Source organism: Podarcis erhardii, assembly GCF_964252035.2.
Source record: "Podarcis erhardii genome assembly, chromosome: 4".
Lineage (NCBI taxonomy): Eukaryota > Metazoa > Chordata > Lepidosauria > Squamata > Lacertidae > Podarcis > Podarcis erhardii.
The window spans coordinates 82143943-82165869 of NC_138508.1; the positions used below are offsets into that span (position 1 = coordinate 82143943).

Sequence of the window (21927 nt, forward strand, 5' to 3'; positions counted from 1 at the left end):
AAGACTCCCCCCCCCCCCGCTTAAAACAGAGGCGGCCTTTCCCCCCCCCCCCGCTTCCCTCCTTGAAAACTAACAACCGGAGCAACCGCATCGAAAACTATAATCCAAGTTAAAGGCAGCGCCTCTGGCCAATCGCGGCTCAGCCTCGCGCTCCACCCCTCCGCTTCGGCCGCCCAATGGGAGGTCGCGGGTTTATGGTGGTGGAGGAGGAGGAGGGAGGGGGGCCGGAAGAGAGCGAGCGACGAGAAAGGCGGCGGCGGCGGCGCGTGCGCACGCCGTCATCCATGGAACGAGAAAATGGAGGGTGCAAAGCGGGAGGAGGAAGGGAGTGAAAGGGAACTACATTTCCCAGCAGCCTTTTCTTTTCTCTCCCGCACCGCAGGCCGCATGCGCCTGGGTTGTGGCCATTGCAGTCCCGACATAGGGGTAACCCCCCACTGCTTTTTAAGGTTGCCTGATCTGAAAACCAAGGCACACTCGGCTGCAGAAAACAAAAGGAGGGGGACGCGTGGGGAACGAGGTTACTTAGCGTCCGGCAGTTATTTGCCGGTGTTAACTCATTCAGATGTATTCCTCACCCACTCCCCGTAGCCTGAGAATGGAAGTAGCTGGTGCAAGCATTCCTAAATAGGCGTGCTGCTGGTGCGAAAGAGGCGTTGCGATTTAGGGCACATGGGTGAATTGGGATCGCTGGGAAAAGGTGGCCGGGAGCGGGCAGTAGAATAAAAAAAGGCCTCTGCAGCTGGAAAGTGGTAGCAAATGCCATACTTGGTTCCTGCTGCCGGCTGTTCTCGCCCGCTATAGATCTCGAGCGGAAAAGGCAAAATGTTTTCACAACTGGGGTTTGTGAGCACTTTCCACAAACCAACAACACTGGGTTGTCGGCAGGATAAACTTAGGGTTTTAAATAATGCACGCTGTAGCCTGGGATGCTGTATAGAAAATAGACAAGAAAGACGATTTGTTTTTTTGTTTTAAAAGCAAAGCAAGAAAGCAAACTTATCGCGATTTCCTGCAAACGGAAATCTTAAAAGTACGGGCGATGCGCAGCAGCCGCTGTCTCGGATCTAACATTTTTGAAAGTGCGATACTGTATTCCTGAATGGCACCACGGGGATACCTGCATACTCTGCGCAAGCGGGGTGGCGGCAGCAATGCCCACTTGGGGGGCGGGGAGAGTACTAATCCGGCAGGCGAGGAACGGGAGACTTTGCCTTCGATCACCAGGGACCATTACGATCTGCAGCAAACTCTTCGCCCACCATAAAGGAGAGTCAGGAAGATGCATCAGCAGCCACCTTCGCTGCTCATTACTTAGCTCAGCTTCTGGAAATAGCATCGCCAAAACCTTGAGGGTGGTGGGAGAGATGCCTTCCCTTAAAAGCATGGATCTGTATCCATTCCAAACCGTTCGGTTTTTCCCTCTCCGAAGCGCGATGCGGGAGGGGGGGTAGATTTCCAAAGGAAGCAGCTTCTTTTATTCTATGCTATGACCTTCACAACCCGTTGCCAAGAACAGGGATCTGGATTTGCCCCAATAAGCTCGTTTAATAAGAGTTTTCCTGATCCGCCGCTGCTGAAGCCATGATCAAATAGTGGTGGATCTCGCTGGTAGCAGAAGGAGAGGAGCTCTCCCAAAAGACACGGTGCTTTGTTGTCTTCCACGTCTCCACCGGCTAGCGGGAAGGTTCACTTTTCCTTTCTGCATTTTCTGCACCAGGCAACAATGGCTATTACTGTACATGTAAGAAGCAAGAAACACCCACACATCAGCCCCCTAAAAAAAATCCTTGAAGCCCATTGGTTAAGTCATGAAAGACACACTCCCCCCCCTTTCCTCTCCCGCCTTTCGCTTCCCGGAATCTGCAGCCTGCAATTTGTTAATTTTTCCTTTCCTCTTTCTCTCCCCCCTGCATCTTTTAGTTCTGTCTGGTAGAAAGCGAAACAAAGTCGGATTTCCTAAAAACGATGCTCTGTGCTTTAGAGTCTTCTGGAACTCAAGAGAAACTATGGCTCCAGATCTAGACACACTTACCTGTGAGTAAGCTCCATTGAACTCAGTGGAGTTTACTTTGATGTATAGGTACCCTTTCTATAATCAGAGTCTATAGGACAGCACAGTACAGTTTGGGGCAGGAAGATTTTTCTCAACTTGGGTGGCCTCCCCCCCTCCCCAACTAGCAATTAGATACGTTGATTAGCCCCTTAATTTAGCCTCATTTACTCCAGTTTAACAGAAATAATGCTGCTGACTTAGACAAAACATAAATCATATTTTTTAATTGTGTTCTCTTAAGCTGCTATATGCATTACAGTAAACGTTATTTTTTTGCACACAGAGTTGTGGATGCAGTGAAACATGTTATACAAAGATAAAGCATTGGACACAGACTAAGGCTGCAAATCTGTACACACTTTTCTAGGAGCATGTCCCATTGAACTCAAATGTAACTTGATAAATTTTCCTGCAGTCACGTCAGTTTTTGGTGGGTGGGTGGGTGGGTAGGGGGGATGACATGACTGCAGGAAAATTTATCAGGTTACGTTCAGAAATCCGGAAGAAAATGATAGGATACCTGTGGGCCCATTTCCTTGTCTGGTTGCAGAACAGTGGGAGCTTCTTGACTTGGGGTGTATGTGTATGAGAGATTCAATTGCATACTGGCAAATTCAGCTTGTGCAGACACTTGTTATGACTAAATGCACTTTTAAAAGTACATGTGATTTTGGACTACCATTGAATTTAATCGAAGATAAAAATGCTTACCTTCGTCCGGATTGTGCCCTTTTTAAAAAACAAACAAACTGTATTGCTGCTGGGAGATGCTGATTTCAATAGTGTGTTGGGGGCTGGAGTAGTGTAAAATCCAATCTTGGGGAAGAGTTACCAAGAACATCTGGTTGGGATCCCACTTGTTTGGGACACCGAAGGCAAATACCTCCTGCCAACTTGTCATCGACAAGACCAAGGACAAATGGACTTTCAGAGGCTGTTCTGGCTGTTGTAGCATGATCCATTTCTGTACAGGATTACTCCAAAGTATGTCACACTATGTTCTGTGGAGCTTTCCCCCTAGTAAATGTGTCTTGAACGGCAGCCTTAATTGGACCAACAAAGAACCAGCACAGAACACATGTTTATACGCATCTACATGACTCAACAATTAAAAAATGCTCGGCTGTAGAGGCCCAAGGGCTGCAAAATGATGTAAATGAGCCATTGACAAGAATAGATTCTGGATTAGCCACCCCAATAAAAGCTATCAGCCTTTTCTGTGGATCTTCTGCCAAGGAACAAGTGGACTGATGTAAAATACTAATAACCAGGAAATGTTTAGGCATTTGTAGGAATCCTGGCTAATTTTTCTCCTATAATTACAAGGCAATACAGTAATAAGTACCGCAGTAATCAAATAACACACTTTCTGAGGCTCACATGATTGTCAGCTGCCCCATTCAGTCTTCCACTGAGAGCGAGTGCCTTATTTCCCATATTACTGTAGGTTTTGCTTCATTTCGATAAATAAAATTATATTTTATGGTTTAAAAAAATAAATAAAAAATAACACTCTTTCACATTTACCCCCCTCCCCCATACCTTGCACTTTGTAAAAAATAAATAAATCCGATTCCAAAAATTAAGATCCTGGTTCCTCTTAATAACTTTTGCCGTGCGATGCTCATTCAGATTGGAAACCTTGCTCTTTGTAGATCTGGAGCGAGGCTAGTGCTAAAACCAACTGCCGCCGTCGCCCGCGCTCGGAGCTCTCCGGGGGTTTTACATTTTACGGTGTTAACCAGATCAGTTCCACCGACTTCAAAAAAAAAAAAAAAAAAAAGGATGTCGCGGGGCGTCGGAGAGGAAGGAAGCCTACGCGCCTCAGGCGCCCTTTCCCAGCAATTCAGTCTCCTTGAAAGGACTTCACGCGCGCATTGCATCGGAAGCTATACTTTTATCTGCTAAGGACGGCCGCGCTATTTCCAAGGTCGGTGGGGACCGGGAGAGCAGGGGATTTGGAAGAAGAGACGAGGGAAGGAATGCGAAAGCTATTGCAGCCGAGGCGCTATTCTACCAGCGCGGCGAGCAACCCTCCACTTTCCCCTCCCAGCTTCAGGCAGAGAAGGCTCCTCCTTTTCCTGCTGGGTTTTCTGGCTGTAGCCGCACAGGCGGCGCCGGCTGTTGCTACAGGCGCGGCAGGCTGTGCGCGTCTCCCTTTCCTCTTCCGAGCGGTTCCGGCGCCCGCGCAGCGCCGCCCTCGTTACGCCAAGGAGGAGGCGCGCTGCCTCCTCATTGCATTTCTGCAGCCCGACCATGCGGGCGCCGCAGCCCGTGGCGTTGCTGGCCTGGGCGCAGAGCAGCTGATTTGTAAAGAGGAGCCGGGAAACCAAACCCAAAGCACCCCAACCAGGCTTGGGTGCCGCCGTCGAGGAGCATGTTTCGCGCTTGCTTGGTTCCTTGGCGCGCCGGCGGCGGCTGCTCCTCGCAGCGTCTGGGTTTCAGGCGTTATGGGAGACTGGCCCTCCTCCGCCTATCAGCCGGCGAAGGTGCTTCAGCTGCCGAAGGCAAGCATCTTCTGGGCGTCGCTTCCCGGAGAGCAAGGTGCAGCGGTGGTCCGGAGCGCGGGACCAAGTGGATCCAGCCCGCGGGCCGGGACAGCGGCATCCAGGCGTACAACAGCCTGAGCAGAAGGAAAGAGCCTCTCATCCTGCGAAACGCGGATGTGGTGACTTGGTTAGAATACTTAGAAAATTGTGCTCCTATTCCTTTTAATTTATTCCCCCCCCCTTTGCCGGGACACCTTCATAGCTAGCAATAAAATGGATAGGTAAATAATAAATAGGTAAATAGATAAATAAAATGGATTCCTTTCCGCCCCCCCGCCCCCAGCAGTGAAGAGGGAAAACTCACCTTTTGAGATGTTGCAGTTTGTTAGAAACTAGGATCCCAGAGGAGCTAGTAATTAGTAATTCAGTACATTTGGGTCTAGCTAAATATTAAAATATTAGCACGCGGGTGGTGCTGTGGTCTAAACCACAGAGCCTAGGGCTTGGTGATCAGAAGGTCGGTGGTTCAAATCCCCGCAGTTGGGTGAACTCCTGTTGCTCGGCCCCTGCTCCTGCCAACCTAGCAGTTCGAAAGCACATCAAAGTGCAAGTAGATAAATAGGTACCACTCCGGCGGGAAGGTAAATGGCGTTTCCGTGTGCTGCTCTGGTTTGCCAGAAGCGGCTTGGTCACGCTGGCCACATGTACGCCGGCTCCCTCGGCCAGTAAAGCGTGATGAACACTGCAACCCCAGAGTCGTCAGTGACTGGACCTTACAGTCAGGGGTCCCTTTACCTTTACCTAAATATTAAAAACCAGCAAAAGTTGTGGCACAATCCTTGGGTGCTTTATGTGGAAGTAAGTTGGATGGAACTTACAATTAGGTGTGCATAGGATTTATTTGTGGGGTTTTGCTCAGTAATCTGGCTCACAGCAATACGTGGCCTGTGCTTTTAAAGTTGAAACCAGAATTGCACCATGGCATAATTGATAAGACTTTGAGAGAGGTAGGGAAGCAATTTCTCAGAAGGTGTGCAAGTAAGCAGAAGGCTGAGACATGGTGGAGAGCAGGGACACTGAATGCAACAGGTGTGAGTTTAAAAATGGGGAAATTGAGGTGTTGGGTACCCCCTTAAAACAAGGCAAGGCCAGGAACAGAATAACAGAAAGCTTTAGGCAAACTTGACAGAGGAGGCAGCAGTTAAGGAGCGTGGGCAAGGACCAAGTCCAGGAACCTTGTATTGTTTGCTTAACAAAGACTTGTTTTATTCCAGGGGGGCGGAATTAGTTTTCCCTACTGTGCCTAAAGTGGGTTCAGAGGTCATGTGCTTCACCCTCCTTATTCAACTGTGTAATGGCTGATGTGAATTTTGAAACTAATCATTATGTAACGCCTTCTGGTGTTTTTCTTAGTAGATCTTAATTTTATTCACAGGTATAGCTGTGGACCTACTGTCTATGACCATGCACACCTTGGTCATGCTTGGTAAGCCTTCACATGCTAAAATTTCATTTATTTTTGTCGGAATTAGTTCTGCACCAGCCGGCTTCAATATAGACTCTTGCTTTGTGTAGTAGATGCTCTTCTTATGAGTACATTAGCATCTAGCTGTTTTTCGGCAGAGAGCAGGAATACTAGAATTGTAACCCTGAGGAGTTAGCCAAGTGCAAGCTATCAGCATCCTGCAGAATAAGAAGTGTAGTTAAATGCACCCAAGTGAGGCTTGGAAGAAAAGATGGGGGGGGGGGGAGTCAGCCTGGTGTGGAGAAAAAATCACTTCTGAGATCCAAAATATGATGGGTCACTGTGCCTCATGCTTTAACAAGGTGTTCGTCTTTCTGCTGAGGCTTCTGAAGCAAAAAATAAAATAAAATCCTAGCTTCAGTATGTCTACTTAACATAAAACCAACCTGTTTCATATCTAGCTGAGGCCCGTAATACATGTGCCTTTCCCCCTCTCTTTCAGCTCCTATGTTAAATTTGATATAATTCGAAGAATACTGACAAAGATATTTGGAAAGGAAGTCGTCATGGTGATGGGGATTACAGATATAGATGATAAAATAATTAAAAGAGCCAGTGAGGTAAGTGTATATAGTTCAGCTTGCTTTTTTGGTTCACAATCCAGTAGATTTTACAAATGTGCTGTATTGTATTGTTTGCATTATAGCCAGTCTAGGTAGGCTGTGAAATGAAACAGATACAGTGGATGTTTGGGTTGCGAACGTGATCCGTGCGAGATGCACATTCGCAACCTGCAGCGGTGCGTCTGCGCATGTGTGGGTTGCGATTCGGCGCTTCTGCGCATGTGCAAAGCGTGATTTAGTGCTTCTGCGTGTGCGCGACCCCCGAAACCCGGAAGTAACCCGTTCCGGTACTTCTGGGTTTTCGCGGGTCCGTAACCCGAAAAAACACAACCTGAAGCATCTGTAACCTGAGGTATGACTGTATTGCATGGCAGGAGCAAAATTTGGGAGATTTGCTAACTCTCTTTATCTTTTTGTAGGTGAAAAGTTCTGCTAGGCCTCAGCCAAACAAGAGAGAGGCTTCTCTCAATTGCAGTTAGGAGATCTGTCCCCATGCCTGTCCCTCTTGAAGTAAATTTCCATCTCCTACCTTAACCTCTGTTAAGTAATGCAGCTGAGGCAGCGTTAGCTGTGATAAAGGAATGAAGGCGCTGGGTAGGAATGCCTCTGAAGGAGGAAGTGTGTATTTTGGGATTTCTCTGAGATCCATCACTGTCACTAGTGATGGATCAGGTGACATCAGTGGTTCAGAACACACATTGCCAATTTTAACTGTTGCAACCATTCCTGGAGAGGGATAGCCTTGCTGCAGTAGTTTATGCATGGATAACCTCACAATTAGACCACTGTAATGTGCTATTTGTGGGGGGCTGCCCTTGTACCTGGTTTGGAATCTGTAGCTAGCACCAAATTCAGCTACCATAGTGCTTGGTGGGACACCAAGCTATACACATGTTACATCAGTGTTGAAAGATGTGCACTGGCTATTAACTGCTGAGCCATGTTCAGAAGGGTTTGGTTGTTGTTATTTAAAACTTTGGGAACCAGAATATTCTGCAGACTGCTTCCCCTGGTACAGAACAAGTCAATCTTTTAAGATCTTCAAAGGAGAGGCTGCTAGTTGTTCTGTGACCACCTGGTTGTTACTTGTTGACAATGCTTAAGAAGTGAGCCTTCTTGGCGATAGCACCCATCCTTGGGTTATTTGTGAGGCAGAAACGGCAATACCTTAGAATGCTTCTTTAAGATTATGTTCACCTAAACCAGGCACCCCCAGACTCGGCCCTCTAGATGTTTTGGGACTACAATTCCCATCATCCCTGACCACTGGTCCTGTTAGCTAGGGATGATGGGAGTTGTAGTCCCAAAACAGCTGGATGGCCAAGTTTGGGGATGCCTGACCTAAACTTTCCTGGACTTCTTCATGTTTATTTTGTTTTGCACAATGCTTGTTTTTTCTTTGTGCTATACAGTTTTGTGTTCTTACCACATTTTTAGGAACTTTTATTGGTGGTGGTGATTGTCATTTTTTTATAGTTTTTGTGTAAACCACCTAGAGATTTATATATATAGAGAGAGAGAGCGTGTGTGTGTGCTGTGGTATACTTTTTAAATTAATAAATAATAACCAGGGTTTCCACTTAACAAGGACTGGAAATCATTATCACATTTTAAAGCTTCTTTATCAGTTATCTGTCACAATTCTACCAGGATGCCCCAGTGCCATCAAATGCTAATCTACCTAAATGTAGTTAAACCAGTTCTATCCTTGCAATTTAGTAAATTTTATCTGTTTCCCCATCTGCCCAATTTTCTGTCCTAACATTTGGCATAATATATTGGCATTGAGCAGCTCAGTTTTTGTATGCTGGGAATTTCTGGAACATTTAAATGTCGTAACTTGAGTTGTTGACGTATGGTGCCTCTTGTACCATATGGGGCTCCACCAAGCTTTTGTCCATACAGTACTTAACATTTTTACTTGTCGCTCATAGTTCCTTCTTTCCCACCAGCTCTGAAGGGGAAGATCCAAAGTCCTGAAAATACTTTTTAAAACATAAGCAAAAAATAATAATCCCAGGCTGCTTCCTGCATGATCCCAGATCAGCCTTCTCCAACTTGGTGTTTGTTTGTGCTGGCTGGAGTTGACGGGGAATTGCCGTCAGAAACATATAGAGAGCACCAGGCTGGGAAAGACTGTCCCAAACAATCTGGGATCCTGTGGGGAGCATAAAGATGTCACATAGACAATAGGATTTGGTTTTGTGGTGATTCCCCCTCTGAGCTGACTTTCTGGTGAAATTCCTGTTTTTGTAGGCCTCAGCCCCAAACAGTAATCAAAACAAGTGGGTGTGCTGTCGGGCAGCGGGGGCATATCGCTCCATTACCAGTCTAGTTTGACCCATTTTGAATTGTATCTTCTTTTATCTCAATGAAATGAGAAATACTATTAAGTATTTCAAGGAATTTCCCTGAACGTTTGGGGTTTTTGTTGTTGTCAGGGCTCCAGAGAGCTGTCACCTGTCATTCCTGTTTTGACTATGAATGGGGGTATTTTTAATTCTGTGTTTGAAATTGAAGCTACATTTAGAATAAGGATGTCCCCCCACCCCCAAAAAAAGATTAGTTCCCTTCTCCCTTGATATGTAAGATTGTTGTGCTCCTCAGGCTAGCAGTTAATGTGGCTTATTGGTTTTATCTTGGATTTCTTTTCTCTCCTTCAGTTCGCTATCTTGGATTTCTTTTCTCTCCTTCAGTTCGCTATTAACTAACAGATCAAACAGATTTACCTGTGTGCTCCTTTCTTACAGATGGGTATATCACCAGTGTCTCTTGCTCGTTTTTATGAGGAGGACTTCAAGCAAGACATGGATGCTTTAAAGGTACAGATATTTCCTCTAATATGGAAGACATCTTTTATTTGTTGGAAAAGATGCCTGGGCAGTGGTGGACCTCTTCCTTGGTCTGTTGAGCTAATTGCCTATGTCTTCCCAACTTCATTGATTCCACTGAACTTGGTGTTCTGTTTGTTATTCTATTAAACCTGATAGTCCACATTTATTAATCAAAACTGATGACTTCTTTTAAATTTTCAGGTTCTACCTCCTACAATATATATGAGAGTGACTGAAAATATTCCTCAGATCATTTCTTTTATACAGCAGATCATTGCTAGCGGGCACGGTTATGCAACATCGAAAGGTAAATCTTCTGAACAATTCAATTGCATGTTAATTAGTGTAGAAGACATTTTTTTGTCTGTCCCCCCCCCATGTTGCCTCGAATACGTCTTGTACAGCTGTTAAATAGCAAATGCAGAGTTAATTTAACTATTAACTTTGAGCCATTGTGGCCTAGTAGTTAAGAGTGGCAGATGAGGACCTGTGAGAGCAGGGTTCAAATCCCGACTCAGACAGGAAGTTCACTGAGTGACCTTGGGCCAGTCCACTTTGGCAGATGATTCCACATGCAGCCTGCTTGGTTTATGTGATCAGCATAGGGGTACCATCTCCCCATGGTTTATGTGATCAGCATAGGGGTACCATCTCCCCATGGTTGCTGGCACTGTTCAGTACCCTGTGTGGTGGTGTGCTGGGTGCATGAATAGAGAGGAATATGTAGCTCAGGGTTTCCCAAACTTGGGTTTCCGGCTGCTTTTGGACTACAACTCCCATCATCCCTAGCTAGCAGGATCATTGGTCAGGGATGATGGGGATTGTAGTCCAAAACCAGCTGGAGACCCAAGTTTGGGAAACCCAGGTATAGAGTTTCCCCTTAATCCAAGGATAGTCAACAGGGTGTCCTCCAACTCTCATCAGCTCCAGCCAGGACAGTCAACCCTCAGGGATGATGAGAATTGTGATCCAGCAACTTCTGTAGAGCACTACATTTGCTAGGTAAAGGTAAAGGGACCCCTGACCATTAGGTCCAGTCGTGGCCAACTCTGGGGTTGCGGTGCTCATCTCACTTTATTGGCTGAGGGAGCCGGCATACAGCTTCTGGGTCATGTGGCCAGCATGACTAAGCCGCTTCTGGCAAACCAGAGCAGCACACAGAAACGCCATTTACCTTCCCGCCAGAGCGGTACCCATTTATCTACTTGCACTTTCACATACTTTTGACTGCTAGGTTGGCAGGAGCAGGGACTGAGCAACAGGAGCCCACCCTGTCGCGGGGATTTGAACCGCCGACCTTCTGATCGGCAAGCTCTAGGCTCAGTGGTTTAGACCACAGCGCCACCAGCGTCCCTCTACATTTGCTACCCCTGCCTTAAATCAGTAGGCCTAATCACTTCCATCTTTGTAATAAGACCAAACTGTTTATTTCCGACAGGTAATGTATATTTTGATGTCCGTTCTAGGGGAGACAGATACGGAAAGCTAACACAGGTTTACCCTGACACCCAAGAGGAACCAGGTAAGTTAACAAAAGCTGTGGTGGCTTCTGCATGAATTACGGAGGCTTTGTATTCTATGCAAAAAGTATATAATACATAGAAAGGAGGCTAGTAGCTCTGTTTTAACTTGGTTCTGTGTAAGCCAGGGGTGCTAAGCTATAGCACATGGGCTGCATCTGGCTCCTAAAGGGTCTTTTGTGGGACCCCTCAGTTTTAAATTTAATTTATACAGGTTATTTCTAACTGCTTCCATAAGTACATCACTGTGGTGCTCTGGACAACCCCTGCATCCATGTGTGTCCATTTTTATTAAAAACAAAAACTGACAGCTCCCACAGAGATGCCCTCCTAGTGGTGCAACCATTTGCAAAGTTAAGCAGGGTCCAGTATGTTTTTAAATTGGATGGAGGACCATGTGTTGAGATTCCTTGCATTGCAAGCGGTTGAACTTGACCCTCGAGTTCTCTTCCAACTCCTACAATTCTATGATTCTGATTCCCCTGCTGTGATTTTGTGACGCTCCCCTCAGGTGACCCTGCTCCCCAAGTATTTGGCCTTTAAAATTGCACTGAAAGTGGCCTAAGGCCTAGTGGCAGGTCTTGAGACGCGCTAGTGAGACATATGAAGCTGTCCAGATTACTTACGGAATATAGCAGAGATCTCTTTTACACACTTAACTCCTTCCGAGCATCTTTGTTAATGCGTCACCCCTTGTTATTGGCAGCCGACAGCGATAAGCGTAACGTGAAGGATTTCGCTCTTTGGAAGGCAGCCAAACCTCAAGAGACGTGCTGGGGTTCTCCCTGGGGGAACGGAAGGCCTGGCTGGCACATTGAGTGTTCAACGATATCAAGGTCAGCCGGTCTGGACTTCTTTGTCTTTGTTTTTTTATGAGCATGCATTAGAAAGCGATTGACATGTGAATCACGGAGGGTTTCTGTTGAAAACAGTTTAAATTTTTAATAAGTGACAATTAATGGCAATTGCAGTTTGAGGGAGAAAGCGAATAATGAAATCACATTTTAAGGACAGCTCTTCTGAGTAGAAGGGCTGCAAACTAAAGGCAGTAACATCTGATGCCTTTGTAGCCCACATCCTGCGCTTGCTTCGATGCGCCGTGGCAAGTCAGGAGAGCACACCAATACGAGAGATGCAATGATCCTATAGGGGAGCCAAGCTGGTGATTCCTAAACTGCGGATTACAGTGGACGTTCAGGTTGAGAACATGATCCGTGCAGGATGCATGTTCGCAACCCGCAGTGTTCGCAACCCGCATCTGTGCATGCACGGATTACGATTCGGCGCTTCTGCGCATGCGCAAAGCGTGATTTAGCGCTTCTGCGCATGCACGGCCACCGAAACCCGGAAGTAACCCGTTCCAGTACATCTGGGTTTCGACAGTCCGCAACCCAAAAAAAAGCAAATTGAAGCGTCTGTAACCCAAGGTATGACTGTACAATGTTATTTTAGGCAGTCTGCAAAGCCAGAGTAGAAACAGAGAGAGAAGCTGGCAGACTTAAGGCTTCCTGCAAGCAATCTGGTTAGCCCTTGTGAGAGGAGGATACTGAGCTATCCTGAGCCATTGGCCTGATCCAGCGGGTTCTTCTTGCTTTGACTTATCTGGAGTTTATGGCGGTGAATGTCGAACAAAATGGCAGCTCCTACGGTCTGTGCATCTGTACTAGGAACACACAAGGTGACATCATTTTTAGGTGACAGGTAGGCAAATGTCTTCGGGATCTAGGACAAGTCTTTGTAGACCTAGGAGTGCTTCCCTCTTCTCCACTTCATGCTGTCTGTTCAGTGCAGCTGGATTGGGGCCCCCAAAGCACTTCAACTCAGAAGTCATTTCAAAAACAGCTTCTAATGTAGTTCATGGAAAACAAGTAGTCGTCAACACACAAAGTTTTAAGAAGCATTTGGCTGAATATATTTTCTTTACTGAGAACAAATTGTAAACCGCTTAGTCAATAAAATATCTATAAGCAATATAAAATAATGATTGGTGTTGTTGTCCTCGGTCTGTCTTGAGAGACAATGGAGATAGGTAGTCTTTGACAATCTGGAAGCTGGACTAAGGCTACAGTTCCTCTGCTGTCTCAGTTAAACTCTTTGGGGCTGAGATTACAGTGTTTAATAAGGGTAAGGCCACTTCCATCTAGAGGTAAATGGAAGTACTGCAGCATTCAAGTAAGTGGCTCAATTTAATGCCATCCCTTTATATGTGTGCAAGGGAGCAGAGAACAGGCACCTCGTACTGTATGGAACTCCAAACACTTTGTTAACGGAGCTCAGCTTGCTGGTTAATTTGGCAATAATGAATGACTACATCCAGAACTATTGTGCTGCAGTTGCATCTGCTTCTGCCTTATTGAAACACTTGTGCACAATTGCTGCTGGTTGCAACTGTGGTTGCCTTGTTCAAACATTACATTTGCTGATGCATACCCAGGGATGCATGGGACTTCTTGCATAGGAGGAAAAACTCACTGCACAGACTGTCCCTCTGTTGCTCTTATTCTGCAAAAAACACCACGGCCGATTGAAATCAATCTTAGAATCCTGGAAAAACACACTTTGCAAGGTGCTCCTCTTAAACTGGCTTTGCCTTGTAATGTTTTAAAAAATCTTTCTGCTTATTTGGAGTGAGATTGGAACAGATTGGTAAAGTGCCATTATTGATCTGCTCCTGTGGATTGAACACAAATACAGTGCTTTTTTTCAGCGCTTCTGAAAATCAAAGAATATGACACACACACACACACAGTTCATTTGGCTAATAGAAAACCTATATATAGATGATTCCTTGTATGATAAACTTAAGCTGATGCAGTGGTTTGAATAAATTCCAGAGCTGGCTCCCAATTCTTCTCTTTACTGAACTGTAACAGGAATGTATTTCTCTGTCTTTTTTTCCCTCCCCCCCCCCAAATTCCCACTCATTGATTGCTTTTGTTGTAGTCTGGTGTTTGGAGGACATTTGGATATCCACACTGGTGGAATCGATCTTGCATTTCCTCATCACGAAAACGAAATTGCTCAGTGTGAAGTTTATCATCAGTGTGAACAATGGGGAAATTATTTTCTACACTCTGGTAAGTGCTTAAATAAACCCTTTTTTGCTTTTGACGTCCCTAGCATTCCATTTCATTCAGTTACACCGATCCGGACAAAATCAAGTTTTTAAAGGTAACATTTAATGAACATAATTACCGCATGTCGTAACTTAATTTTGATTCTCTTTATCTGTTCTTCTGTTACCTCTCAGTGCCTGACAAACACAGTTTGCTTATTGAGACTACAGAAGTTACTTGTGTATTGCACTACTCTGCAATATGGGGTGTGTGTAAGTTTATGTTGGGCTTTTCTGAATGAGTCAGCGCAATATTTTGGAGCCTCTCCAAGCCATCTTCCTACTAGGGATCAGCTGTGGCAACATAGAAGTGGCCTGTGCAATTGGATTGACTCACAGACCGAGCTCAGTACAAATATGAACTTGGATCCTGTGATCTGTGAATAAGGATTTTAATTCAATTTATTAGTTGCAACATAAGGAGTCTCTAAACTTCCAAAATTTTAAGATCATAAAGCAAATCAGAAGAACAATTTGTGTATGTTACATATTAAAGCCCTAAACGGCCTCGGCCCAGTATACCTGAAGGAGCGTCTCCACCCCCATCGTTCTGCCCGGACACTGAGGTCCAGCGCCGAGGGCCTTCTGGTGGTTCCCTCAGTGCGAGAAGCAAAGCTACAGGGAACCAGGCAGAGGGCCTTCTCGGTAGTGGCGCCCGCCCTGTGGAACGCCCTCCCATCAGATGTCAAAGAGATAAACAACTACCTGACATTCAGAAGACATCTTAAGGCAGCCATGTTCAGGGAAGTTTTTAATGTGTGATTTTAGTGTATTTTTGGTTTCTGTGGAAGCCGCCCAGAGTGGCTGGGGAAACCCAGCCAGATGGGCGGGGTACAAATAATAAATTATTATTATTATTATTATTATTATTATTATTATTATTATTATTATTAAAGTCATACAATAACCCATAGAACAGACCCAATAAAACAGCAGCAGATCTTCAGCAGCAAAGTAATATCAAGAAATAGCAAAATCACCATCAGCCACCAGCTGCCTGGAAAAAGAGAGAAGTTAATGATGGCACTACGTGGACTTCACTGGGGAGAGGATTCCACTATCGGGGAGCTGCAACAACAGACCCTCTCAATGGTACCCTTGAACCTCCCTCTATAACCCCATTAATGCCTCTTTGGAGTTGGGGGACCCAAGCGAACAGTGTGGGATAGGAGGTGAGCTGTTGGTGGTTGTGGGAACTTACCCAAAATCTTGAAGAGGAACCTTGTATGAATGGAGCTACAAGTTCCTCTGCCTGATTTTGGGTCACCTTTTCAGTGCTGCCCCCCTATGCTCTTTCCCACATTGCTCAGGAAAGTTCCCCAACCCTCTGGATAGCCCTTTTGGAAGCTGTGGGTGGTGGGGAGAAGAACGAGGACAAGTCCTCTTAGGTGGACTTCTTTCCATTTGTGGTTTTCAAGATGGAGGCTGTTGTGCCCTCCTGTGTGAAGCTCTCCTCCTCTTCAGCAGCCTTTGGGTGGGGCACATGACATTTGATTTGGCCCTCTGAGGGGAGTGGAAGGGAGAGAGGGAGGGAGCATGGTGTCTTCCGTAAGGGGAATTACATATCCCTGCCCTTGTTCATGTGGACGTTACCAGATCAGGGCCCAAGGTGCCTTTGTCCTACCACAGATATTAGGAAGGAGCATTCTGGGATATTTTCACATCACATCTCTTCTTGGAGTGGGAAAAGTAAGGAGAATAGTTGTGCTCATAAAATGTGCGCATGAATTGACGAGAGTTAAGGCAAGCCCTTCTGAAAAAGTGTTGCCTCATGTGTGTCTTGATTTGTGAATGTGTCTTAGGCATTGGTTTATTTTAAGCCTGTTGATGCGAGGCAGATTTAGCTTCTTTTAAGTATCTCAGTACTACCTTTTCTTGTAACAGTATGAAACAAATAAATACCCAAATGGTGAAATTTCAACAAGCAGTCTGCCTGGTTCAAACCATTTTTACTCTTTTTGCAGAGTTGAGTCATTATTTCTGATTAATGGTTTTCCCTGTTCCTATAATATATATACAGTAGTACCTCGAGTTACAAATGCCTCAGGTTACAAACGTGTCAGGCTACAAATTCCGCTAACCTGGAAGAGTTACCTTGAGTTGAGAACTTGGCTCCAGGATGAGAACAGAAATCATGTGCCAGCGGTGCAGTGGCAGCAAGAGGCCCCATTAGCGAATGCACGCCTCTAGTTAAGAACAGTTTCAGGTTAAGAACAGACCTCTGGAATGAATTAAGTTCATAACTAGAGGCACCACTGCATATATATTTAGGATGCAACAGCCTACTTAATATTGTAAATCAAAATGCTGAAAGATTCTGAATTTTTCTACTAGAGATATTCACTCCATTATGTTTAAGACATTGCTTTTAAAAATTGCTTTCTTACACGTGCATGCTTCGAATGATGTAGAGTGCTATTTGGGTGTTCAGATTACCTGTATCTGATTAATTTACTTATCTCTACCTTTCAGTGGCGCTATTGTGAAAGCCAGCATGTTGCATTCATTAACTGATTTCTTCCTCTTCTTCTTCTTCCCATAACTTAATGTGAATTATTCATAGGCAATTATTATTGAGTTTTAGAAAATAACTTGTCAGTGTTCCTTAACAGATTGTAGAGTTTGGGCAAGCTCATTAATGGGACTCTATTCAAGACTGCTTGCCTCTCTTGAAATATTTGTAGAAGGAGCTGATGGAGAAAATGCACAACTCTCTCTCCCTCTCTCTCTTGTGTGTGTGTGTGTGTTTAACAGTACAATGGTGCACAACAAAACCTAAGAATCACTTCACACAGTATATGTTTCTAGCACACTTCTATGTAGAAATTGTGTGAAAGCCATGTGCAGATTGTCACACACGATGCCCGCACACATGCTGTGGTGCTGTGGTCATTGGCGACTTCCTGCCACATACAGGTCCCAGTGGAGTCATGCTGTGTGGTTGTTGCAAAGTATTGTCCATGGATAAGTATTGTCCTTCTGTTTCTGCCTTTTCTCAGAAAAGAATGAGGTAAAATGGTCCTTGGAAGCCATCTTGAGCTTGAAAGTGGCACTTTGCTTATATAATATTATTGATTTGTTTAAACAGCTTACCGTATTTTTCGCTCTATAGGACGCACCGGGCCACAAGACGCACCTAGTTTTTAGAGGGGGAAATCAAGAAAAAAAATATTATTCCCCAGCCCCAAAGAGCAAAGAAGCCAAGACAGCGAGCAGGATCCATCCCGCTGGCTGTCTTGGCTTCTGCCATAGCCGCGCTCAGCCTCTCCAGCCGGGAGCTAAACCTCTCCAGCGTGGCTAAAGAAGCGTGGCTAAAGAAACCAAGGCAGTGAGCGGGATGGATTGTGCTCGCTGCCTTGGCTTCTTTAGCCTTGCGCAGCCTCTCCTGACTGGAGAGGCTGCGCGCAGCTATGGCAATTCCCCCACCTCCTGCAAAAGCCCACAGGAGCCGAGCACCCTTTAAGGGGCACGCGGCTCCTGTGGGCTTTTCTACGAGGAGGGAGAAGGGACTGACTGGCCGTGTCAGTCCCTTCTCCCTCCTGGGGAAAAGCCCACAAGAGGCTTGTGTGTGGCTCTTGGGGGCTTTTCCTGCCTGTCTCCCCCCTGCATTCACTCCATAGGATGCACAGACTTTCCCCCTTAGATTTAAAGAGGGGAAAAAGTGCGTCCTGTGGAGCAAAAAATACGGTATATACCACTTGGTTACAATAGTCCCTACGTGGTATACAGAAAATATAATACCGAACAGGTGAAAATTGGTTAAAACTATTAAATCAAGCTTAAGTTACAATGCCTGCTGGATTAAAAGTCTTTGGTAGGTTTTCGGGTCAGGGGTGGGTGGACTGTGTTACCTCAGCTGGAAGGAGGTTCCAAAAAATTGGGCCCAGTTTTATGAATGCTGCATGCATAGCAAATGAAACAAAGCCCATATGTCTCAGCCCATTTGTTTCTGTTGGGATAGGGCCCTGGGATTGTTCCTTAATTTTTTAGTTGAAGAATTTCCTGGGGGTGGGCGATTTTGATCTGTGGTGTTGCAAATTAAAGGGCTAGTTGTGTTTGGGAATATTTTAGTTACTGTAATAGGGAACGAAAATGAAAATATTGGCCTTTCCTCCTAGCACTGAGTAATAGTAATGGGCCTACTTAGTTGAATATTACACCCTGCTTGCTTCAATATCTGGAAAACCCTACATTAATATGCAAACTATTTAAACCTAAAGCAGTTACAAGGCACATGACCAAATCAGTTACAGAAATAGCAGCACTGTTTTTAATATTTTAAAAATTCTTGTTCCTCTCTGTTCCTTAATATAGAACAACAAACTGAGTGAAATAGACTCTGGTCTACTGTTTTTAGCTCCTGCTATTCTGAAAAATAATTTAACCTTGTTTTTGTCTTTTTTTAAAAAAAAACTCTGCTCAGAAAATAAAGCAAAGTCATCTTGCTTTTGTCGTTCCAGGACACCTGCATGTTAAAGGGAGTGAGAAAATGTCAAAATCACTGAAAAACTACATTACCATTAAGGTATTGTAAACTGGCACACACTTCCATTTAACTTGAATCCTCTGAACAGTTGCCACCACCGGGAATGTGTTTTTTGGTTTTTTTTTAAAATCAAGCTCCTCTCAGTGGATTTGGCCTGTACAGGAAGAAACTTGAAGAAGGAGCTCTTAAGATCAGAGGGTGGGATGGAGGAATGCTTGAGGCCTGGCCCAGCTCATATTCGAGATTACCTGTGCCACCCTGGGCATGTCTACTTGGGCACAAGTCCTATAGCATTCAAGAGGACTTCGTCCCAGGCAAGTGTATTTAGGATTGCAGGCTCAGTACAGAAGAGCATTCCCATCTTCTAACTAGGGCTGGGCCATATCTGGTTTTCATCATGATGATATATCACCAGCTAAGCATTATGATATTAGGATGTCTGAAATGAGGATGGAGTTATGTAGAGACATTGGCTGCCTTCACAGTTTTCCCCGCATTGTGAATTTTGCATAGTGCGCGCGCGCACACACACACTATTGCCAAGTCAAAAATTATGAAAACAGTATCATGATATGAAATTCAAACCAGCTCTGGACATCGCCCAGCTCTACTTCTGACTCTGCACTTGCTTTAGCTTCATTGGTTCATGAGAGGGACAAAGGTGGCGTTGTGGTCTAAACCACTGAGCCTCTTGAGCTTGCCGATCAGAAGGTTGGCAGTTCGAATCCCAGCGATGGAGTGAGCTCCTGTTGCTCTGTCCCAGCTCCTGCCAACCTTGCAGTTCGAAAGCATGGGAAGGTAAACGGCGTTTCCATGCGCTCTGGTTTCCATCAGGTGTTCCATTGCGCCAGAAGTGGTTTAGTCATGCTGGCCACATGATCTGGAAAGGTGTCTATGGACGAACGCCAGCTCCCTCGGCCTAAAAGCAAGATGAGTGCCACAACCCCATAGTCGCCTTTGACTGGACTTAACTGTCCAGGGGTCCTTTACCTTTACCTTTGATTCATGAATTTATGTCTAAGCAGAGATGGCGGAGGATTAAACAGGTATCAAAGAGAACACGGCTCTGTATATCTATTGTAGTTGTACAGTGGTGCTCCGCAAGACGAATGCCTCGCAAGACGAAAAACCCGCTAGACGAAAGGGTTTTCCATTTTTCGAGGCGCTTTGCAAGATGAATTTCCCTATGGGCTTGCTTCGCAAGACGAAAACATCTTGCGAGTCTTGTGATTTTTTTCGCTTTTTTCTCCCTTTTTCTAAGCCGCTAATAGCCGCTTACCGCTAATAGCCGCTAAGCCGCTAATAGCGCTAATCCACTAAGCCGCTAATAGGGTTGCTTCGCAAGACGAAAAAACCGCTAGACGAAGAGAATCGCGGAACGGATTCTTTTCGTCTTGCGAGGCACCACTGTATTGCACTCATCCTCCAAGGAATCCTTGGGGACCTCCTTGAGGTTATTCTACAGTATCCATGAATCTTCACACCACATCAAAACGTTCTGTTTAACAGGCTTTTTAAAATGTAGTGTTACTTGTTACAGGGATTGGTGAGGATCATTGGGCCCTAGTTGCTGGACCATGGGATTCTCGGCCTGGTGGGAGTTGAGTCTAACAACATTTATATCCAGCTCTTGCTCAGAGGAGGCCATCGTTTTCCCTTATTTTGTCCTCGCAACATTTTTGAGGTCCAGTGTAGCGCCATCCAATGCAATGAGCCCAACTGTGTTCAGGATAGCAGCCCAAGGCTGCAAGCTTACCTGGTAGTAAGCTTCACTAAACATAACAGGCCTGCTGTCTTGAGTAAACAAGCGGTAGGAAGTGTAAAGCAGAGGTGGGAAAATGCATAGTTTTCCAGATGTAGTTAGACATCAGCTCCTTCAGCCTCAGCCAGCATGGCCCAAGGCTAGCATCTTGTCCACCATGCTAGCTTTAAAAATGCCTCGTGATAAATTCTTTGGAACGCAAAGGCGACATTTTGTTTGCCTGTGGATTTTTTTGCACGTCCTTCGCAAATCAGTTGTATAATTGTAACGGGGGGAATCTTTTGGATTCTTTTGGATGGGCTAGTTGGCATAGTAATTGATGGGTAATTTTTCTTCACTCATCTTAAAGAAAAAAATAAACTCCTTAAGGTGAGTTTCAGTCCACTGACCCAGACTTCCTCTTGTTTATTCATGAGAAAACTCTCAAGTGGAAAAATCCCCCCTGAAAATCTGCAGGATTGACTGCTTTCCTTTTGTCTCCCTTCACATTTAGGAATGAACAGATTCCAAAGGACTAGTCAGGCGTCGTTTCCCTCTCTTTCTGGACTCAAGTTGAATAGTGTCTGTCAAGCTGTGCTTGTTCTTTTGAGTCTTCCTTCCTGATACTCTCACCCCGAGTTTAGTTTAAGTTGCTAACAGTTTATTATATTGTTCCGTGTCCTGCTCAGAAGACAGGACATAAAAATAGTACTTCTAATATTGAGCGGTGAGAGTATCTGCGTTTCTTATACCTAGGAAGCCAAATTCAGATATTTCACTCAGACTGTAAAATGATGCAGGTACATGTCATGTGTTTAGATACACACACAAAATTCACTTTATTCTGAACCTGCTCTTTGTGTTTTTGTAAAATTTGGGTTACATTTTTAACTTTGTGAAATACTAATGGGTACTAGGAGGAAGTTTAGCAGGCAGTAACTAGGAGGTACATAGCCAGAAGGAAGTGACTAGTTCATGCAGGTGCCTAAATTCCATCCCTGGACATGGGGCCCATTTGCAGCCCTTTTTTTCCTATGCATTCTGACATTTCTGCAGCAGTGAGAACTAGAAGCTTGGGTGTTCCCACTTTAAATGAAAACTCAAAATTCCTTGTCAGATTCTGCTGCATTCGGTGCTCATGGAAGCAGGGATTGCTATCTGCCTTGATATAATCCTCTTTATGAGGTATATAATAGCAGAAGGCTTTGAGGTGCGTGGAAGGACTTGGGATTGTGTTTGTTAACGAAGGTCTTCCTGTTGTAAACTGGAAGGTCTGTCCCAAACGTGCAGTCCCAGCCCTGTACGCAAAAATTTAATTCATGTGAGTATTGAAGGCTGAATGATGATGATGATGATGATGATGATTTCCTTTCTATCACACCTTTCCTCAAAGTTGCTGAAGGTGGCCTGCCTCCTCATTTTATTCTCACAGCTCTGCAAGGTAGGTCAGCCTGAGACACTGTGGTATTCTAAGTCCTAGCCCAACACTCTGACCACTACATGCAATCTGGGATTTTGCAGCGTGTCGGATTCTGTCATGGAGACTTTTTTCCATGACTGGCAATGTCCTTTATGACCCTCTTATAACTGTTAGTTAT

The 21927-nt window shown here is 45.1% G+C and overlaps 1 protein-coding gene across 1 annotated transcript in view; it reads left to right on the plus strand.

The window, feature by feature from the left end:
- Positions 1 to 4197: 4197 nt before the first annotated feature.
- The window catches only part of CARS2 (cysteinyl-tRNA synthetase 2, mitochondrial), a 32554-nt gene continuing 14824 nt past the window's right edge, over positions 4198 to 21927 (plus strand). The window contains exons 1-9 of the mRNA XM_081858140.1: positions 4198 to 4732; positions 5981 to 6031; positions 6513 to 6630; positions 9384 to 9455; positions 9669 to 9774; positions 10906 to 10989; positions 11694 to 11823; positions 13931 to 14064; positions 18563 to 18627. Of these exons, the coding sequence (XP_081714266.1) occupies positions 4434 to 4732; positions 5981 to 6031; positions 6513 to 6630; positions 9384 to 9455; positions 9669 to 9774; positions 10906 to 10989; positions 11694 to 11823; positions 13931 to 14064; positions 18563 to 18627 (1059 nt within the window). The 5' untranslated portion in view covers positions 4198 to 4433. The remainder of the gene's footprint in view (positions 4733 to 5980; positions 6032 to 6512; positions 6631 to 9383; positions 9456 to 9668; positions 9775 to 10905; positions 10990 to 11693; positions 11824 to 13930; positions 14065 to 18562; positions 18628 to 21927) is intronic.